The sequence below is a fragment of the Theobroma cacao genome, chromosome 4 (assembly GCF_053813885.1).
Source record: "Theobroma cacao isolate CCN51 chromosome 4, ASM5381388v1, whole genome shotgun sequence".
Classification (NCBI taxonomy): Eukaryota; Viridiplantae; Streptophyta; class Magnoliopsida; order Malvales; family Malvaceae; genus Theobroma; species Theobroma cacao.
Window position 1 is genome coordinate 26,958,517 of NC_142642.1, and position 21,350 is coordinate 26,979,866.

At 31.0% G+C, this 21,350-nt stretch overlaps 1 protein-coding gene across 2 annotated transcripts; it reads left to right on the top strand.

The window, feature by feature from the left end:
* Window positions 1-11,040: 11,040 nt before the first annotated feature.
* On the top strand, window positions 11,041-21,093 carry LOC18601756 (agamous-like MADS-box protein FUL-L). 2 transcript variants are annotated; one of them, XM_018118824.2, is made up of 8 exons: window positions 11,041-11,502; window positions 15,225-15,303; window positions 18,739-18,803; window positions 19,291-19,390; window positions 19,486-19,527; window positions 19,653-19,694; window positions 19,801-19,931; window positions 20,648-21,093. In XM_018118824.2, exons 1-8 carry the CDS (start codon window positions 11,318-11,320, stop codon window positions 20,754-20,756), a joined length of 753 nt encoding a protein of 250 aa, XP_017974313.1. In that variant the 5' UTR covers window positions 11,041-11,317; the 3' UTR covers window positions 20,757-21,093. The 2 variants fall into 2 exon arrangements, with proteins under 2 accessions (XP_017974313.1, XP_017974314.1); XM_018118825.2 differs by having other exon boundaries at window positions 19,807-19,931.
* Window positions 21,094-21,350: the final 257 nt, after the last annotated feature.

The window sequence follows — 21,350 nt, forward strand, 5'->3', positions numbered from 1 at the left end:
CATAAATATTTCTGGTGTCACTGGTTAAGCACTTACTACACTGGTACGATTTGTCGGGCGTATTTATGTCTGGCCAGCACTTGTAGGTGATATTTAGGTTAAAGTTGCAGTCCGAAGAAAAATCTTCCAGGGCATATGGTTGCTTACCTTGACTTGTTGGTCATCCATGATAGACAGGTCAATGCCCCAGCCATTATTAAGAAAGTGGCTAGATTGGTTGAGCAGGAAATGAGCTGCCTTACATGGTACTTTACTTTCTAAATGCATGGGGACCTTGATAAGGATCCAACACCATCAGTTTTGAAGAATTTAGAAAATGTTTTACAAAGCAGTGTCTTATTTTACCAAGACTGGTGTATTCATAACATTGAAGATGAGAAGCCCTTTGATTAATTTCTTGTGGACTATGGCGATGCAAATTGAGGTTATCCTAATCTAGCTGTCTTAATTGCTAGGAAGAAGTAGCTAAACATCTCCGAATTGCGCTGTCTAAAGTAATAAGATGTGACCTGAGAAAACAAGAACAGATAATACCCCCCCTAAATTAGTTTTGGGCTGACCATGAAAACTTTTTTAAGTCCACTAGATAGCCCAACAGAGAAACAACTAAGCTTTTACTGACCATATAATAATAATAATAATAATATAATAAATCATGCAAATATTTAGGTAAAAAAAAAGGTGTATCCTCTTCCCATTCCCCAGTCCAAGGCGGGCCAAAGATGCTTCCTTCCTGTGTCTTTAAAGTAAAAATCCCATAGGCCATAGGCATAGACACACATGTGAGAAAAGAGGTCAGCTTTTTCTTTTCATCTTTCGTATTCAAATTTGAAAAATACTATAAACTTTCATATAATTCCTGATATCTGAGATTTAATTCCCATTCACATTTCACAACTATTACTGCCTCAATTTTGACATCATTTCACCAAATGTTGCTTGCTATGAGACCCTTTTTTTTTTCTTTTAATTATTTGTATGGTTTTTTTTTTGGGGGGGGGGGGGGGGGGGGGGGGGGGGTGGGTGGTGGGGGTTGGGGTACGGACAAAAGGGGAAAAAGATAAAAGAGAAAAAAACCAACTGCTCACTTGCCTGCCAGGAGCGTATCCTTGCTTCCATTAGGACATTATACGGGTACCATCACAATTTCAGCAAAACCACATGCGTACTGGGAAAGGACACATCTGTCATCAATTTAGTGCCCTGATGATTTCATTACCAAATCTAATTGAAGTGAAATATATATATATATATATATATATATATATATATATATATGGAGGAGAAAATGGATTTCAAGTTTTTTGGATGTAATTATTTTTGGTAATGGCTTAGCAAAAAAAAAATTAATCTTGGTAATTTTAGATACGACACGAAAAAATACAGAGTTAAATAAATTTAGATTTAGCCTTAATATGTTTTATATCTAATCATGTTTGACATGTAACGTGTTAGACGCGAATAGCACGCTTAAATAAGTTTAACTAATTGTATTATCATATTTAAATGTATAAACGTGTTTAATTGTATTTAAACATGTATATGTGACACGTTTATCAACTTATTAACAATTAATAATCAAAAACTATTTTAGCTTATTTTAATAAGTTTTTTAAATTTTATAAAGATAAATAATATAATTATGACATGCCTAAACTCTAATTTTGAATTTTTATTTTGTTGTATTTGATATTATTATTACTTTGTTTTGTTATAATTATTTTTATAATTATTGATTTTAAATTTTAAATAATAAGATTATATTTAATTGTAAATATTTTTATTTAATCGTATTCAACGTATTATTAATCGTGTCGTGTCATATATTGACACGTTTAACAATCATATTAATTGTATCGTATCGTGTTATACAGTTATTAAATATATACGTGTATGTGTTTCAGATTTAAAATATAAATATTATCCGTATCGTATTCATATTTAACTTTAACATATTTTATATGTAATCGCATTTAACACATTTAAGATATAAAAACATAAATTGTCAAATTTAAATGTAACGAAAAGATATTGAAAATTACTGAGGATAGAAAATTACTAGTATTATTTTGCTTAAAGCCACAATTTGATGTCGAGTCACGTGACAATGGAGGGGTAATCATGAGACACTTTAATGCAATTTTCAACCCACCTATTTTCTCATCCAAAAAAAAATTTACATAAATGAAAACATCAAAATCCCCACAAGGATTCAATTTCTTTTGTCCTTTGAGCTATGAAGAAAGCTGCCAGATTTAAAGTTCAATTTTTTTTCAGTGCCTGTGTGTCCTGTTGTAAGAATATGACAGGCTTGTCACCTAGATATGCTACCGGGAAAAAAGTAAAAAGAAAATGGAAAGTAAGGAAATATATAGAATAATTAATTAGGGAGGATAAAGAAAAAAAGAAAAACATTGTAGTATTACAAATTCTGATTGTGAAAATTAACTTGAGTTTGTCTGAATTAATATTGGCATCACATTGCAGACAATATAGACAAATTAAAAGGTGATACGCAATATATCATATTCTTTTAGGGAAAGAAAAAACAGCACATCATGTAATTATAATTATGCAACAATTTTATTTGCCTGAAATGCACAAAAGTAAAGCACATGGGCATCTTCTTCTTTTGCATCTGTACTTTCCTTCTTAATTAATTTGATTAATTTAGTTTTAATCATTTTTATTTTCAAATTCTACATGCTCCAATTTTTTACTTTCTTTTTTAAATGGATTATTATTCTATATTTGGACTTCGCAATAAGTTGATCATAAAGTCGTCACATGTCAATTTAATAATTATATTAATTTACTAATTCTCTTTAATTATAGCATAAAAAGTTTGTGACAATCCTCTGAATTTTCTCTCATATATATATAATATAAAAACTCTACCCTACGTATAGGATAATTGTTATTTAATTTTGGGACCATATTTTAGCCCTTCAATATATAATTGGGTGCAATTTGGGTTAGGAATATGTCTTTTTTTCTATGTTAATTAAAATATGATTTATGGTACAAGAAGTTAGTCCTTGAGAAATGACATCCACATAATGGGGAACTTCTTTTCAAAGCTGTAAGCTTTATTATTAAAAGATTCTTACTTTTTTTTTCCACAATATTACTATTATTTAATGAGGGAGAAGGAATACTAACTCCTACACCTTACTTTTCAGAATTTTCTAATACTAACATGGATATTGTTATTGAATAAACTCATTAACATTAACACCCCCCCCCCCCCCCCCAAAAAAAGGGCAAAATTATCTTTATAGCCATTTCCAAATAACCTAAAACACCAAATTTGATCAGCTCTATCCAAAGCACTAAAAAAGTGTAATTGTTCCATGTCAGTGCTTCAAGTTATGAAACAATAGCAAAGATTAATATATGTTTTTGGAAATATTCATGTAGTAACTTGGTTTGCCATTTTAAGATTGTTAGGATATTAATTAGAAGAAAAAAGAAATAAAGTCAAATAAATTCTCCACTTTCTTGCAATTTTGAATATATAAGTTTCTATAAGTATGAACTTTTTTTTTTTTGACAATTTTTGGGTGAGATGATTTCCCAACAGTGACTCCACTTCATATATATATATATGCAACGCTGGAAAAGGTCCATTATTCTTGTATCAAGTTGTGAGGGAGCGCAATAAGAGATTGAACAAATAACAACATTGATTAATTAGTTGTAAAGTAGGGTATGTTGCAGTACTACAATTAAGTGCATGAAATTTTATTTGATTCCATATTAAGGATATGGAAGATCAAACATCTTTTCAAGTTTCAACATCCCTTGCTTGATTCTTTCTCCTCCCACCACAACCATGGAATTTTGTCTTGCATATCTAAAAAGAGAAAACATAGTCAATCAAAATCACAATTAACTCATTAGTTTTCTCAGCATAGATTGATACATATCTATATATTTAGCCTCAAAAATTGCATTAGGTTGTATAAGACCAATAATATCCCTAGCCTGGAGATTGCAAAAGTTCTGTTGGGAAAGAGAAATTAAGGGGGATGATGAAGGGAAGGGTTGCATTAATTGTACTAGCTAGCTGGAAGGGTTGCATTAATTGTACTAGCTAGCTCGAAGGGTTGCATTAATTGTACTAGCTAGCTCGAAGGGTTGTTTCTCTCTTACTCTTGTTTTCCTCTCCTCCCTATAAGATGTAGATCTTAATATTATATTTTTTGCATCACTACATGTCTCCTATGAATTTTGATTCAAGTAATAAGGTTTATAGGATGTAAGTTGTCCTTTGTTTAGCAACACTGACGGAGAAATCACCCTAATCTACCAACAGAGTAGGGTGAGATCTAAAGTTTGAATGCGCTTCGTGTATTCCGAGAAGCATGTTTATTGCAGAATTAATAATTCTCTCGTGTTCACTCCAAAAAAAAAAAATAGATAATTCTCTCGTGTTCACACTATTCAAGAAAACTTGAACATTTTTTTAAAATTCCATATAATTTTCCCCAGAAGCTAATACTTTTTATTTATTTATTTATTTATTTATTTATTTATTTGTGAAAATTTATTTTGAATTTTCGGATCATCCAATAATTTATAAAAATATGGTCCCCCCATCCTTAAAAAAGATAAAGACTGGTACGAGATAATTATTATAAATGGTTATGGAGTGCAGTTGTGGTATTATGGTCCCCAAAGATCTAATGTGTTAAGTTATAAAGTGGTGCAATTCTTTAAATTCAATATAAAATAAACAAACTTTCTTTATATATTTATGGGTTTGGGAACACTTCCATTAGAACGTTGAAAGTTCTCAGATTAAATAGTGTGGGACTGTACTAACCTCTCATTAACCAAAAATAATTCATATGTTAATATCATTCCTGCAAAAAGAGAATGGACCACAATATTATTTATATATATACTACGCTTCAAATTTTATACTATAATGTTACGGTATATTTTGTCCCATCTCTCCAACTAAAATTAGCAGAAGAATATCAATTTTCAAAACCTTACCTAATCTGTATTTGAATGATTGACCTTCCATCAGTTCATTTTGTTCGCCACTTTGATCTCAGATATATCATATATGGTACTCTTAGTTTTGTTTTTTTAACAAAAAAAAAAAACAGTTCGTTTGTATCATTGAAAAATCAGTTTTTTTTTTTACATATAATTTAAGGAATAAATAATTGTATAAACAACATAAATTTAATAAATAAATAAAAATAACCCTATGAAAGCATTTTAATATATCAAGCTTAGTAGTAGAAATAAGTGTTATATATATGAACATATCATACTACTTCCCCCACCAATTTTGTCCCAAAAATTTGTATTCCAGACACGACATGCAATTATTAGATAAATTAACAGATAAGGTTTGTCAAATGGAATAAAAATGTTGGGATGAATAGTATTTATATATATATATATATTTTTTTTATTTATGTAATGTATAGAGATTGGGATTTTAGGGAAAGCTTGGGTTTAGTAGTATTTTCTCTTTGGGGAGGGGGCAAATGATTCCTAATTTAATATATAATTAATTGTCATTTTTTTTATGGAAAATAATGTCAAACCTATGTTGGGAAACTTGAAGCTTAATTTCTAAGGTGGGTATAAGGTAGGCATGAAGGGTTTTTTTAGCTTATAAGTGCCAATTTGCAAATCAAATATTAATTTTTTCAGTCATTGTTTTGAGGGCAATCAAGAAATTTATAAAGCAAGGCTCAATTTTTACACTGGTAGCCCAGCACCTGCATGGTTTGCAAGAGTCAAGGCAGCTAAGAACATAAAATTGGATGAGGAGATCTACTAGGTAGGGCAAAACCAAAAAAAAAAGAAGATACTCTTTGTCGTGACGACAAAGATTTATTAATCTTTTTTTTTAAACCTAGGGGCTAGGGGCTAGCGTCACATTCTACTAAAGTTATGCCTTTTCCTGCTTACATCTAAAAAAAAAAATATTTACCTAATTTATTTTTCCAATTAAAATAGTTCACAGAAAAAAAGATTTTGTCATTGTATTAAATGATTTAAAGAGAGAGGTGAAACAAAATTATACTCTCTTTATATATATATATATATATATATATATATATAGAAACAATATTCATATTCTTGGTGCAATTTATTTCTTGTTTGTAAGATTAAAATCCATGAAGTAATCACAATCACCAAAATAAGCCAACGGTCCACTGACCTAACTTAATAAAGTCCAAACGAAGCAATGATCAGTGTACTAATAAAAAAATAAAAACTTATGGTAAACACCGAACAGAATTGTTCTTATACGTCATAAATGGGTCAAGAAGATTGTTACATGCGTATTAAATAATTATAATTTAAATAACTAATAAATTAGTATTATTATTGAATGAACACAATGCATCTAAACCCATTTGTAAAATTCAAAATATCTATCATCAATATTATATTAATATAATAATTTTTTTAAAAAAATAAAGTCCAACAAATTTTACTACTAGTACTCAAAAATTTTGGCCTTCACCAAAGATATCTGTTTTGAAATTTAATCATATTATGTAATTTAAATCTCTTGTTGAGTTAGGACAAAAGGAGAAATAGAGAATAAGGAAAGAAATCAAACTTATTCTCTTTGTCAAATATAAAAATGCATACTGATTTATTTATTTTTAAATAAAAGAAAAAAAACAAAAGAGTTAGAAGAAACAATTTAGATCAAAGAAATAGGATTCTTATGCATGTTTATAAGGGGAAAAAAGTCCTAGTGGGAGCAACAATAATCAATCTTTCATTAGCATTTAATTTGAGTATAAAAGGTCGTTTTCAAATGGGTGTGTTAGGATAGATTTAATTTGTCAAAGCTACAACTCCCAACTCCCAATCATCTTTTTATCAAATTCTCTTCCACTAACATAAGAAACCATTATTAAATTATACCAAGCAAGCTTTGCCTTTTGTGCTCCAAGTAGAAATTCATGCAAATATATGATTGATGCAATACTATTTTTATTCTTTGAAAGAAGGAAAAAAAGGAGGTGATATACAACAATTAAAAAATGGCAAACAGTCCCTCTTTAATTTTGCACAACCTATTTTTTTTTGAATTAATTACATATCTTGTATTGAATTATAGTGAAATTATCGATTTCACATTTGAAGAAAATAATTTGCGAGTACTCAAATTTTCATTCCATTTGAATAGATTGCCCGTTTGACTAACTCCTTTAGTAGGATGATGTGTTTGAAAACATATCCGATCAAAATGTGTTACTTGTCTAAAAATACTAAGTCATTGTTTAATTTCTTATTTTTAATTTTTGAATTAAAAAATAAAAAACAAAAAATTTCAAAAAGAAACATTACAAAATTTTTGTAAAAAAATTTAAAATAGAGGGAAACTAGAGAGAGAGAGAGAGAGGCAAAAAGGAGAACGGAAGAGAGAGAGCAGGAATAGATCTGGTCTGTCTCGACCAGGTAAATCACACCAATCTAATTGGAGCAAGCTAGATCAGTGCTAATCTGTCTCCAGCCCTCTCTCTCTCTCTCTCTCTCTTATTTCCTTTATATCCCTCATTTTTTTTCTTTTTAATTAAAAGGTGCAAATCAATGGATAGAAGCATAGTTCAAAACTTAATTGTGATTTTTTTTCTAGTACTAATTGATAATTTTACTATAATACGAATACAAAATATGTAATTAATCTCTTTTTTTATCAAAAAGAATTTTTTATAAATTAATTAGTTGCAGTGTATTTTCGTACTTTGTAAAATATAAGTGCCATTTTCTTGAACAAGCAAACATATAGGCTAAATACTCAAATAATCTATTGAATTATATCAAGAAAGTCAATTTAGCTTTTATCTTTTTATTTTGTTTAGATAATCTATTGAATTTTATTTTGAGTTAAATAAGCCACTCTCACTAATTGTTGACTAACTTTCATTAATCAACAGTATAGTCAGGAAATTTTTTATGCCACATTATCTACCATGTGGCATGTTGACGTGTCATTTTGATGACATCAATATCACAAGGTAAATGATGTGACATCAAAAATTACTAATTTAGAATTGAGGTTTTTTCTTTTCAAATGTCCAAAAATTATTAATTAAGAATTTGAAACAAAAAATAAAAAAAAAACTTAATCGTTTCAAACTAATTACCATTTTTTCTTAACTGATTATTATCTTTTTAATTGAAGCCATCATTTCTAACAAAAAAAACCTAATCCAACTTTTTCAATTTGATTGAAGCCATTGTTACTTAACTGAAAGTTAGTGTAGAAAAATATGAAAATACCAAAAAATGATTTTGAAAAGAGGAAGAATAAAAATAGGACACACAATGCTTATAATACTGAAATTAATAAAGACACACAATGTTATTCCACAATAAAAGAAAGTTAAATCCTCCTGTTCTTTTCCCTATAATTTGTAAGGAAAATTTGATACTCTTTTTTTTTTTTTTTAATTTGTAAAAGAAAGTCAAATCTTTCTCTTCTCTTCCCCATAATTTGTAAAAGAAATCTGATGTTCTTTTCTTCTTTAAAATCTATAAGAGAAATCTAATGGTGTTGAATTTTATTTAATAGATTTTCTCCCCACATCTTTCATAGTTTTTGAAAATTCAAGACTACCCAAAGAACAATTTTTAAAAGATGAATAATTTTGCAGATATGGAGAGGATATTCTAACTATAAGGTACGTTGAGTTTAGAGAATGTTGAAGAAAGTGAAGGTTTTTTTTTTTGTTAAGAATGATGGCTTTAATTAAGAAGATGGTAATAAGTTAAGAAAATGGTAATCGGTTTGAAGCAATTAGTTTTTTTATTTTTTTTTCAAATCTTTAATTAATAATTTTTGGATATTTTGATGTATAAAAAAGGAAAAAACCCAATTCCTAGTCAAAACTTTTTTATGCCACGACATCTACCATACAACATTGAAGTCATCAAGATAACATGTCAACATGCCACGTAAAAGATGACATAGCATTGACTAGCTTTCGTTAGTCAATTGTTAGTGTGAGGGACTTATTTGATTCAAAATAAAAGTTCAAAAGCTTATTTGAACGTAATAAAAAAATAGAGATTAACTTAACTTTCTTAGTATAGTTCGTGAAGTTATTTGCATATTTAGCCAAAAATATAAAAGCGTGAGAATGAGGTGAAATTTGAGTCTATGTGCAGCATCACTCTTTTAAGGAAAAATATTAATGCAGTTTTCTCAATTTCAAATGTCTAACTATTTGAATAAATTCAAGAATGAGCACTTACAAGTACACAAGTAAAATGTGAAAATAAGCATGTATGTATATATGTATATATATATATATATATATATATATATATATATATATATATGTATATGAGTATATAATTAACTCATGATGAATTTTTTTGCGTATTTCTTAATATATATATACAATAATAGATTTTCTTCTCACATCTTTCATAGTTTTTGAAAATTCAAGATTACCCAAAGAACAATTTTTAAAAAAGGAATAATTTTGCAGACATGGAGAGGATATTCTAACTATAAGGTATGTTGAGTTTAAAGAATGTTGAAGAAAGTGAAGGTTTTTTTTTTTGGTTAAGAATGATGGCTTTAATTAAGAAGATGGTAATAAGTTAAGAAAATGATAATCAATTTGAAGCAATTAGTTTTTTTTATTTTTTTTGTTTCAAATCCTTAATCAATAATTTTTGGATATTTTGATATATAAAAAGAAAAAAACTCAATTCCTAGTCAAAACTTTTTTATGCCACGACATCTACTATACGACATTGACGTTATCAAGATAACATGTCAACATGCCACTAGAAGATGACATAGCATTGACTAACTTCCGTTAGTTAACTGTTGGTGTGAGGGGCTTATTTAATTTAAAATAAAAATTCAAAAACTTATTTGAACGTAATAAAAAAATAGAAATTAACTTGACTTTCTTAGTATAGTTCGAGAACTTATTTGCATATTTAGCCAAAAATATAAAAGCGTGAGAATGAGGTGAAATTTGAGTCTATGTGCAGCGTCACGCTTTTAAGGAAAAATATTAATGCAGTTTTCTCAATTTCAAATGTCTAACTGTTTGAATAAATTCAAGAATGTGCACTTACAAGTACACAAGTAAAATGTGTAAATAAGCATGTATATATGTATGTATATATATATATATATATATATGTATATGAGTATATAATTAACTCATGATGAATCTTTTTTGCGTATTTCTTAGAATTGTTAATTGTTGTTGTACAATTATTTCATACTATATGTTTCATAGGAAGGAAAAAATTTGATAGATTTACATTCTCAAAAATTCAATAATGATTGGAAAATGAAAAGACAAACACCGATTCAATTAAAATGAATACAATTGTAATCTCAATATCTATTATCTTTCATCTCTTATATATAGCAAGCATAAAAGGAGAAAAACAATTTGTTTTTTCTCATCTGTCCCTATTTTTCAACATCAACCCAAATCAAAATTTTAATTAGTATGGACAAAAAGTTTTTAATACTTGAATGTCTAATCACTGATTATTGAGATACAGATGGAGTAATGAATTGATGAAGCGTAGAACAACTTGTCATAGCCTTAAGGACGGTGAAGGCATGAAGCTATTACTTAGGCAGAAGCAGAGCAAATTAATTGAGATGACTTGTACTTGTGCAAATGCAGTAGTAACGGGAGTAGGGAGTGGGAAGAAACGAAGGGAGGATAAAGCTAGCGCCGTCAACCAAAACCAGACACATACTCTTCCGAGTCCCACACGAATGCTGACAAAATCATGTACGGACGCTGTTGCTCTCCCAAAACCTGTGGCTCAAAACGAGGCATTAACGACTGTTTCAGCCTTTCAACCAATCACATCTCAACAACACATTGTACCCGTTATTAATTCTTCCTCAGTTCCACTGTATATTTTCTCCTTACTCTTGCAGTAAAAAGCCAAAATAAGCAAAGCAAAGCAAAATTATAAATAAAAAATAAAATAAAAATGAAAATATTACTACTATTTTCCCATTCCATTTCTTTTCCCTATAAATATGTGGGAAACCAAGGTCATTTACTCCATTATAACAACAGCAAAAAATAGAAGCACTCCAACACAAAAATAGAAACCCATTTCGTAAGAATTTCCATTTTTGTACCAGTTTCATGTTTTCTTTTTCCTTTTAGAATCAAAAGGAGAAAGGCAAACATGAACTCTATCTTTAGGGTTTCTTGACTCTCTCTCTCTCTCTCTCTCTCTCTCTCTCTCTCTCTCTGTGTTTTTGTTTGTTTGGTTGTTTGCTTAGTGAGAAAATTTTTTCCTTCATTTTTCGGGGAAAATGGGGAGAGGTAGGGTTCAGCTAAGGCAGATCGAGAACAAGATTAGCAGGCAAGTAACGTTTTCAAAGAGAAGAACTGGTCTGCTAAAGAAAGCTCACGAGATCTCAGTGTTATGTGATGCTGAGGTAGCTTTGATTGTTTTCTCTAACAAAGGGAAGCTCTTTGAGTACTCAACTGATTCGAGGTTTCTTACAAAAATTCTTCTACAACTTTACTTTCTGATCTCTTAGTTTTTCTTGTTATTGCATGTTTTTGTTTTTTTTTTTTGTTCTTTATTGTTATATTTCTTTTCAACCTCTTTTTTCTTTTTCTGATTGTACTGAAGTTCTGGGTCTTTGTTATTTTTTGCTGCTTTTTGTTCATTATTGCACTGTTCATGGCTTGCATTACACGAAAATCTTCAGCTTTCTCTTATCTTAAAGGGATTGCTTTTACAATATTTGGAGTTCTAGCCTTCGATGTAATATTATTTTGATCTGTCCCCCTCGTGTACATACTCATAAAAAACCAAACATGGGAGAAAACAACATAGGACTTTTCCATGTGTCATTTCTGTGGTCTTTCTCTCTCTCTCTCTCTCTCTCTCACACACACACACATAGTGGACTTTTCGTATATATAGTCTTCCTTTAGTTTTTTTTTTGTTTTGAAAGTGAGTCCTCCTTTAGTTAAACAACATTTCTGTACATTTTTGTCCTTGCTTAGTTGTTGATAAGGTATGACGTGAAAATTTTTCTGGATTGATTTGTCATATCAAAAGTGAAATAATGTTATGTGTTGTGTTTAACCTCTCCAATAATCTGTGTTAATTAAGTCTTAATGTTATTGTTTCTTTATTTGTTGTACTTGATATAAACTTGTACCTTCATAGAAGTTTAACAGGAAATTAAGCAGCAGATTGTGGAACGTTTTGCTTATGTTAATGCAAAATTGGTGTAAAATTTTGGATGTGCAAAATTGGTTAAACCAGATTTCAACGTTGAAAGAGTCAAGTTTAACCAAAATGTCCTAGAGCTTTGTGTCATATATATAGGGCTTGGTGTTGTTGCATTTCTCTATTTTTCATGTTTTTGCATTTCATTTTTAACCTAGGATATTGGAATTTGTTGTTGATAATGCACCTAGGAGATTGCCTCCTAATTATATTAGCTCTTCGTAGGGCATCATATATAGGAAAGTGAGGAAAGCAATGTAACTTTGTTATTTGCAATTTCCATAATGATTTTTCCACTTAGCATTACTACTAGCCAATAGCTAGTGCAATTTTTTCAAATAAAATAACCATTTTTAATTAGCTAGGGGCAAGCTACTGCTATTTCATGTTTCCACTTGTATATTAACAAAGTGCAAAATGATTTGGTTGTGTCTAATTGCATTATTTTATTTCAATTAGTTAAATCTCTTTTCTTTGATTTTGTTGTGACTTTGTTTCAAATTCTTCACATAATGATTTTCATTGTTTCGCTGCTAAAGCATTTTCCAAAAGAGAAATGAAACTCCAAAAAGATTTTTAACTTGAGATTAGGTAAAACGTATTTTATGCTGTGGACTCATTGAACTTGAGTGCTAAAACATTGCAAGCATATTTTCATAAAGTTTCTTCTTGTCTTTTGAGATTAGGATTTGAAAGTTAATAACTTTTATACTGATGTTAGTGGTAAAAGTAGCCTAATTTATGGAATGTAACACTATTTTATCATTTCCATTAACTTTATGAAGAGATATACCAATGCAATTACCAAAGAACCATCTATGGTAACTGCAGAAAGGAATGAGGTTTACCAAAAAAATACTCAAAAGAGAAGTCACAAACGAAAGAAAAAAAATTGAGAAAGTGAATAAGCTATGAAAGCAGAATCTAGCCCCTAAAACAATTTTATTTACTCTCTAACACTTTAAATTTTCAGCTTAAAGATCTTATTTGCCAACAACTTAGGGGAGCATGTAACTGTTATTTTCATTAGACATAAGTATATTAGATTGGGATGAAGTTCATCTTACTTATCTCATTAGACTTTGGCGGAGATATAGTTGTAAAATCCTGCATGAGATATATGTATGTTTCGATGGCTTCACAAGCATGCCTAGTTGTGGTCCAACCTGCATTGAAAAGTCAGCCAGTACTCAGGGAAAGATCATACATAGGAAGTTGCAAGAACTTGAATGGATATATCTATATATATATATATATAGATAGATATATAGCACTACTAGGTACTAGGAGTTTGACATTTAGCAAAGAAAATTTTGTATATAATGTTGTAAAATTTGACTTTTTGGTAGTATGAAAAGTCTTGTTTCGGAAATAGGTGACTACAAACTACAGTTTGCAACAAGAGTGCATAAAATTGCTATAAAATATGCTTGTTGCATCATTATTATAGGTTTGAAGCAATTCAAATTCTATTGTAAAATCTTTTTATAACAAGAAATGGAGTAATTGTGATGCAAAAGTATTTGTAGCAATTTATGCACATTCTTCTTCCAAAATTTAGTTTAGTTTGTAACAATCTATTGCAGCAAAAGACTTTTTATACCCAAAAGCATTATTTGCAACATTATAAAAAGTTATTCCAAAAAAGCTTTTGTTATTAAATAACAAACTCTTTTTAATTAGTGTATATTTCTCCTATTCATTTTGCTGCAACTTGTATCTTGTTAAAAATGGTTAATTAAACAAACATGGAGGAAGGGCATGGGGGAATTGCTAGAACATACAGGCATGCAGTAGTTGTCTATTGCTTCTTTTAAAAGTCATCAAATTTCAGTGAGATTGTACATACTACCTTTCTCATGTAAAATTGAAGTGTGTGAAGAAAAAATTCATGTATATATTGAATTAAACAGAAAAATACATTTCATTTTGGATAATATGAAAGTAAATGCATTTTGATATACTGGTTCTTGCTCTTTATATTTGGAAATATCCTTGTACATCCTTTAGATACAAAGTTAACTAGTATTTGCTCTTAGTGAAAGTGAACTAGGATTACGAATGCAATTGATAGCAGCTTGATCTGATTCTTGAACTCATATTTATTGATAGCAATCAGCAGTAATAATATTTACTTACTACTTACCAATAAAATGTAGAATCTGATATATACACTATGGCATTTGGCATTTATAGTTGTCTCACTTTAAGAGTTTTTTTTTTTTTTTTTTTGTGCATCTTAAGTAGTGAAAATGCCAACATTTAGGAGCTGCTAGTTTCTATTTTTTCAATAAGCTTTAATGGTGAATATTGATCTAGTCCTGATATTGATGTCAAGCATGCCCTTTTAGGTTTCTTTGTTTTTTCATCTTTTCCTTTTCAGTTTTGTCTAATAATTAGACTATGCAATGAGAAACAACCATCTTTCATCTCGTAAACCTCTCAGTTTTTTAATTATGACATTTAGGATTCAATCTGGGAGCTTGACACAACCACCAAAGGTCTTTACCAGCTGAACTAAGCATTAACATAGCTAAGGAGGCAGTTTCTCTTTAGGTGCATCATAACTCAACCATTAAAATGATTAGAATTTAGAACTTTGGTAAATCCATAATTGAGACACATTCTTGTGAAAGATTTTAGCAAAATCAGAAGGTCATTTTTTTTTTTATAAATTCAATGTAAAGAAATCGTAATGAAGGCTTTCATAACATTCAATGATATTCCTGTACCGAAAGTGTGGGTGTTCCTGTTGATTTTTGTATTAAGTCTAATTAACCAGATTCAATATACCTGTGTAGAACTTCCTTGATTAACTTTAATTTTTATTACAGCATGGACTTTCATAACATTCAATGACATTCCTGTACTGAAAGTGTGGGTGTTCCTGTTGAATTCTGTATTAAGTCTAATTAACCAGATTCAATATACCTGTGTAGAGCTTCCTTGATTAACTTTAATTTTTATTACAGCATGGAAAGGATCCTAGATCGCTATGAACAACAATCAAATGCAGAGAGACAGCTTGTCCCAACTGGTTCTGAATCACAGGTATGTCTAGATCTTGCAGCAAATCATGAATTTGTCCAAAATAAATCACAATATATATAATCATTGCGAAGCTAAGGTGTCTATGTTGTGATTTTATTGGAGAATGTATCTACACAGTATGACACTAACTGCATATACATTAAATGTGTTTGGATATTCCATCCAAAAAAAGAAAAAAAAAAGAAAGTATGTTAGGATATGATGGAAGAATAAGAGAGTAGAGGGAAATAAAATTTTGCTTTGCCTATCTAGATTGGAGGGTTTGGAGGTAAATTAAATCCTTCAAAACCTCACTTTTCAAATTCCTTCTAGTTGGGAGGAGGATGAGGTTGACAGTTGATTGATTCATATGATGTGTGTTCCATTCTGATGATTAGAGCTCGTTGTCCCTTCTACCCTTCAAAATTACATTTTTTAATGATTTTAAATTGAGTTGAAATGATAATAATGACTAAACTAGCTACTTAATACTACTCTACTTCCCTCTTTGCTCCCCAACAAGGTTGTTAAAATTTTGAAAAATTTAAGAGATTGTTGAGTGCTAAAAAAAAAAAAAAAGATAATCACATACTATTTCATTAATAAAGATAACAGCTTTTATAGCCTTACAAAAGATAATGTTAAAAAATAAATTGATAAAATTAAAAGAAAACACATAGCATTACTTGGGATTGCCACACCACTAAGTTTGTGAGTTGTCCCTTACATTTGCTTTAACTGCCAAAACATGGTTAACGTAAAAAACTAAATAACCACCAAATAAAATAACCACTAAATAAAAGAAACTAAATAACCACAAAGTAAAAGACATGTAATTAGCACACAGCATTACTTCTCTAAATTGAAAACTAACTTTTCACACTAAGGAGTATTGCAAGCAGAACCTAATTCCAACACATCTCTTTAGGATCAGCTATCAATACTTCTAATTTGGATTAGAATTCAAATCTATCCTTCAGAGTCATAAGTTCCTGAATCATTCCCATGCTTATCTTTGTAAGTCTCCCATGGATAAATAATTCCATCATTGTCTTGGTCAAAAGAGGCAACATGCTGCTGATGGACACTCATATCTTCTAATTCTTTAGAGTTTATTGACCTCTCGGGATTCTTAGCCATGAATAACACCTCCTCATTCACCTCATGTTCTTCGGCTACTACAGCTTTTTCTTCTCATATCTTCTAATTCTCTAGAGCTTATTGACCTCTCGGGATTCTTAGCCATGAATAACACCTCATTCACCTCATTTTCTTTGGCTACTACAGCTTTTTCTTCTCCTTGATTGAGTTTATTCTTACAAACTCTCTACATGACCAAGCTGGTTACAAGGCTTGCATGTAACATTTGGTCTACACCAGCAAAAACACTCAGTATGGTTGCATTTTTTACTTTTTACAATAAGAACAGGGAGAGTATTGAGCCTTTTGCTTACCTTGTTTTTTATCACCATTTTCTTCTCACTTGCACGTGCTAGTAAATCGTTTTCTACATGATCTTCCTGCCTCAAATCTCTTCTTTGCTCTTGAGCTTGAAGAGCATTTACGAACTTTGTCACGGTCAATGTGGACATGTCCTTCGAGTCCTCCAGAGAAGATATCTTGGCCTCAAATTTTTCTGGCAGGCTTACAAAGAATTTGTTGACTATTCTTCTCTCTAGTAAATTTTTTCCAAGTAATCTCAACTGATTGACTACTTTCAAAACCTTCTCTAGGTAGTCTGTCACACTTTCCTCATTCTTCATCTTCCATACTTCAAACTCTCTTTGCAGATTTAGGACTTGTATTTGACGGGTCCTATCACTACCATGAAACTCAACCTTAACCTGTCCCATGCTTTTTTGGCAAACTCACAATTCATTAAATGAGTAAAAATCGAGTCGAAAATAACAGAATGAATACAGGATAAAGTTTTATACCTTTTCGTAATTTTTTCGCTATGCTGCTTTAGCTGTGCGATTATTGGGTTTAATTGCCTCATCTCAGGAGGATTTTTACCAACTTCAATGATTTCTCAAAGATCGAACGCACGAAGATATGCCTTCATTTTTACTATCCATATTGAGTAGTTTTCTCCTGTAAAAACAGGTGGAGCAGTTGCATTGAAATTTGTAAAGGTCATTTTCTTGGTATTTCGAAGATAGACAGTAAAAGGTAAGGAAGACAAACTAATGGGGATTTTTTTTGAAGTGATTTTACACTAACACAATCTCTTAAGATAAATGCTTTGATACCATGTTAAAATTTTGAAAAACTTAAGAGATTGTTGAGTGCTAAAAAACAAAAAAGAAGAAGATTATCACACACTATTTCATTAATAAGGATAACAACTTTTATAGCCTTACAAAATATAATGCTAAAAAACAAATTGATAAAATTAAAAGAAAATAAATAGCACTATTTGGGATTACCACATCACTAAGTTTGTGAGTTGTTCCTTACATTTGCTTTAACTGTCAAAATATGACTAACATGAAAAACCAAATAACCACCAAATAAAAGAAATTAAATAACCATAAAGTAAAAGACATGTAATCAGCACACAGCACTACATCTCTAAATTAAAAACTAACTTTTCATACTAAGGAGTATTGCAAGCAGAGCCTAACTCCAACAAAGGTAAGAGATGTTTACTCTTTACTCTTTGTTAACTTCATCTTTTCACCAATTCCATTGATAAGGTCATAGAGACTCCCTCATTCACCTATTCAAACATAAAAATAATGACACACAAGCAAGAATGCCAGCATCTTTCACCATAACCTTTTGTACCAAAAAAAAATGATGAAGACCAATTGAGAGTTGGGGTAAATATTTGTGTTTAGGGGAAGAAAGAGAAGCTGTAATTGCTTTCAAGGAAGACCAAAATAGTTGAGACCTTGCAACTATTCTTTTGTTCTAACTTAACACTTGTTACATGGAAAGTGTAACAAAAAATATTAAGTCAAGAATGAAACTTAAATTTCATAAATTTGTTGGGAAACCCTAGTGTAATTTTATCTTCTTCCATCCGTGCCTGTGAGTAAAAGTTCACATTGTAACTTTATCTGTCTTCAGATAAGAATTAACAGAGCTTTATGGTGAGTTTTGCTTTCAGATTTTAATCCTCAATTCATGGTTGACTGTGTGTTTCTATTCTTCACAGGTATAAATCTCTTAATTTGATTGTACTGCATATGTTTTCCACAGAATTAGTCACTGCTGTTAAACCATGCAGTTTTCTTGTTCAGCTTGTTCCAAAATCAAACTTGAAAGAGTTCATTTTCATGCATTCTTACTGTCCCTGATGCAACTGTAACCATTACTATAAGTTGTTGAAATTTCCTTTGATAGTCAGAATCTCTTTAAGGTTGAAACTTGTAATAATTATTAGTGCTTGTTTACTAAAATGAAGATGAAATCAGAATTTCTTGAAATCCTTTTTCTAAATGATAACAGGGAAACTGGTCTTTGGAATGCCCCAAACTCATGTCAACTATTGAAGCTTTACAAAGGAACTTGAGGTACAAATGTAACTTCATGTGAACTATCAGAACTTTGAAAGTGGCTTGCAGGCAGCAGTCATGTAGAGCTGTCAACTTCTGTGCAATATTTTGCCTGTTGAAAGAATAGTACTATCTTTTTTCACAAAACTTTTAAATAAGAGCATGCATCTCATTTCATATGTGATCCAGTCCCCATGCCCTAATAAAGGAAGCACTCAAAATAGTATATCTACCTGAAAAGAGTCAATAACCACAAGTTAAATTCTCATTCCCAAGAAGGGCTATAGCCTATCATTTTTGTATATAAATCCTAGTGCTAAAACTTGATGAAGCATACTGATGTTGTAAAATTGATAAGTTACTGAGGCCTAGCAGCAGCTTTGTCCTGTTACCTTAAATAAATATGCTACATGGAATATGAGGTTACATGCTTCTAGGGTTGGATTGGATTTACCGGCAACTTAATCAACTCAAGAAAATGATATGTTTTATATTTATCATGCAGGCACTTCCTGGGAGAAGAGCTTGATCCCTTGAGTCTAAGGGACCTGCAACTTTTGGAACAACAAATTGATACTTCTCTGAAGCGCATACGAACTAGAAAGGTAAATTAGCATGTTCAATGAGGTCTATGAAAATTTATGTTACATATTTTATGAATGCTTTGTATCACTCATTAATTACGTGTTCTGATATGCAGAATCAACTCATGCATGAGTCCATTTCAGAGCTGCAGAAGAGAGTAAGATACTTTAACATATGATAAAACGTTTATCATGACTTATAGATTGTATTCTAAAATCGACATTAAATCCCATGAAAGAACACTGCCACATATGAAAATCTCATACTTGAAGCTTGTGACAGGAAAGGGCACTACAAAACCAGAACAACATGCTAGCCAAAAAAGTAAGAACCACGACTTCTACCCTCTAACTGCCAAAGCATGCATTCTCTTGTTTAAATACGAAGTTTCTTGAATCATTTTTGACTTTCATTGATACTTCTGGCATAGATACAGCTCAAAGAAAATGAGAAGACACAGACTGAGCATGCACAATGTGAGCAGCAAAACCTTTCCCAAAACTCATCATCATTTATACAACCACCACCAGCAACAATAGAGTTTCCTTCTTTGACCATTGGGTACTCTCTCTCTCTGATAATCTTTCATGCTAACTGAGAATGCCATTGCATATGTAATTTATGTACACATCCGGTCGCCTCAACTACTGCTCGTATGCTTTAACTGTTTGATTGATTAGGATTTTCTTTATTTCGTACTTTATGATTTTCCCTCTTTGCACTGATTTCTTTTACCTTAGTGACAACGGTAAGGAATTAATTGACTAAGGCAAAGCTTGCCATGGGTCTACTTGCTATTAAGTGATGTCCCGCTGATGAGATGGATGATCATAGTGTAGTTAAAAGATATCTCTGAGGATGCAAAAGCATCCTCTCTATAATTTGCTTAAGTTGTGGCCAGAAAAAAGTAATAATTCCTAGGGATGATTATTTTCCTGTATATTTTTACTTCTTTTTTGTCCTAAACAGCCAATTGGTCCTTACTTAATTTTGCCAATAAGGGTAAGTGCTGCCACCAGTTTTACCAACAGTGCAGCCTACTGCCTAGATTTAGCAAGAACTATAGTTATTTTCTTAATTAGTTCCATGCTGTAGTCACACCGAATTCTGTTTACATAACCCTAATCATAGCTAGCTGATAGGCATTATCTACACAAACTATTTTTTTTTTCTGTTAAGTTTTATAGAAATCAGTCATAGAAACGACTTAAGCAAAATTCAGCACTGTATTACTCCTGCAATGAGACTAATCTCCAGTTTTGATATGAATCATGCAGAGGGAGTTTCCAGGCCATAGAAGGTGCAAACAAGGAGGCTGAGACTCAACCCCAGCCTAGTACAAATACTGTAATCCCGCCCTGGATGCTTCGCCATGTAAACAGATAGCTGAGACCAGCAGGAGCTGTTCAAGGCGAACATCTCAAGCTATGTTTTATAGGGTGAGAGTACCCAGCATATATGCCATGGCAAAATTAAGTTCCAATGCGATGAGAAAACTCTAAGTTGTCTATTTGAAACTCAAAAATACTGTTTTTGAGACTGCATCCTGGGGTCCCAGTAGAAATATATAGTAAAGAGGTAAGACTAAATAGCATTGCTTAAAGCAATTATGTGACCAGGAATATGCAAATGTCCACTGGCAAGCATAACTCTGTGGCAGCTTCAACCTGTAATTTTGCACTTTGATCAAACGCTCATTGGCTTCTATATTACATTTTCATCACCTGAATGTGAAAAAGGGGTAAACTGCATGTAGTTCAAATGGAAAGAAAATTCTGAAAATCAATTCAGCAAGCATATTGGGTCCAGTACTTGAAGTATAGTATATATATTCTGTTAAAAGACAAAGATGGAGCTCGTCAACTTCAATGGAAAACAACAAGTTTGTGGTGAGCTAGTTTCCATGCAATCACTTTCACCAGTCACCGCGAAATATCCACCCTCCTCACGTGCCTCTTCTTTTTTATGAAGTAATCCAGT

Excerpts from the sequence above, each read along its gene's own strand:
- LOC18601756 (XM_018118824.2), top strand. The coding sequence starts at position 11,318 with ATGGGGAGAGGTAGGGTTCAGCTAAGGCAGATCGAGAACAAGATTAGC. Across the intron at positions 11,503-15,224 it reads GAGTACTCAACTGATTCGAG|CATGGAAAGGATCCTAGATC; the intron begins GTTTCTTACAAA and ends TTTTTATTACAG. Across the intron at positions 19,391-19,485 it reads AGCGCATACGAACTAGAAAG|AATCAACTCATGCATGAGTC; the intron begins GTAAATTAGCAT and ends TCTGATATGCAG.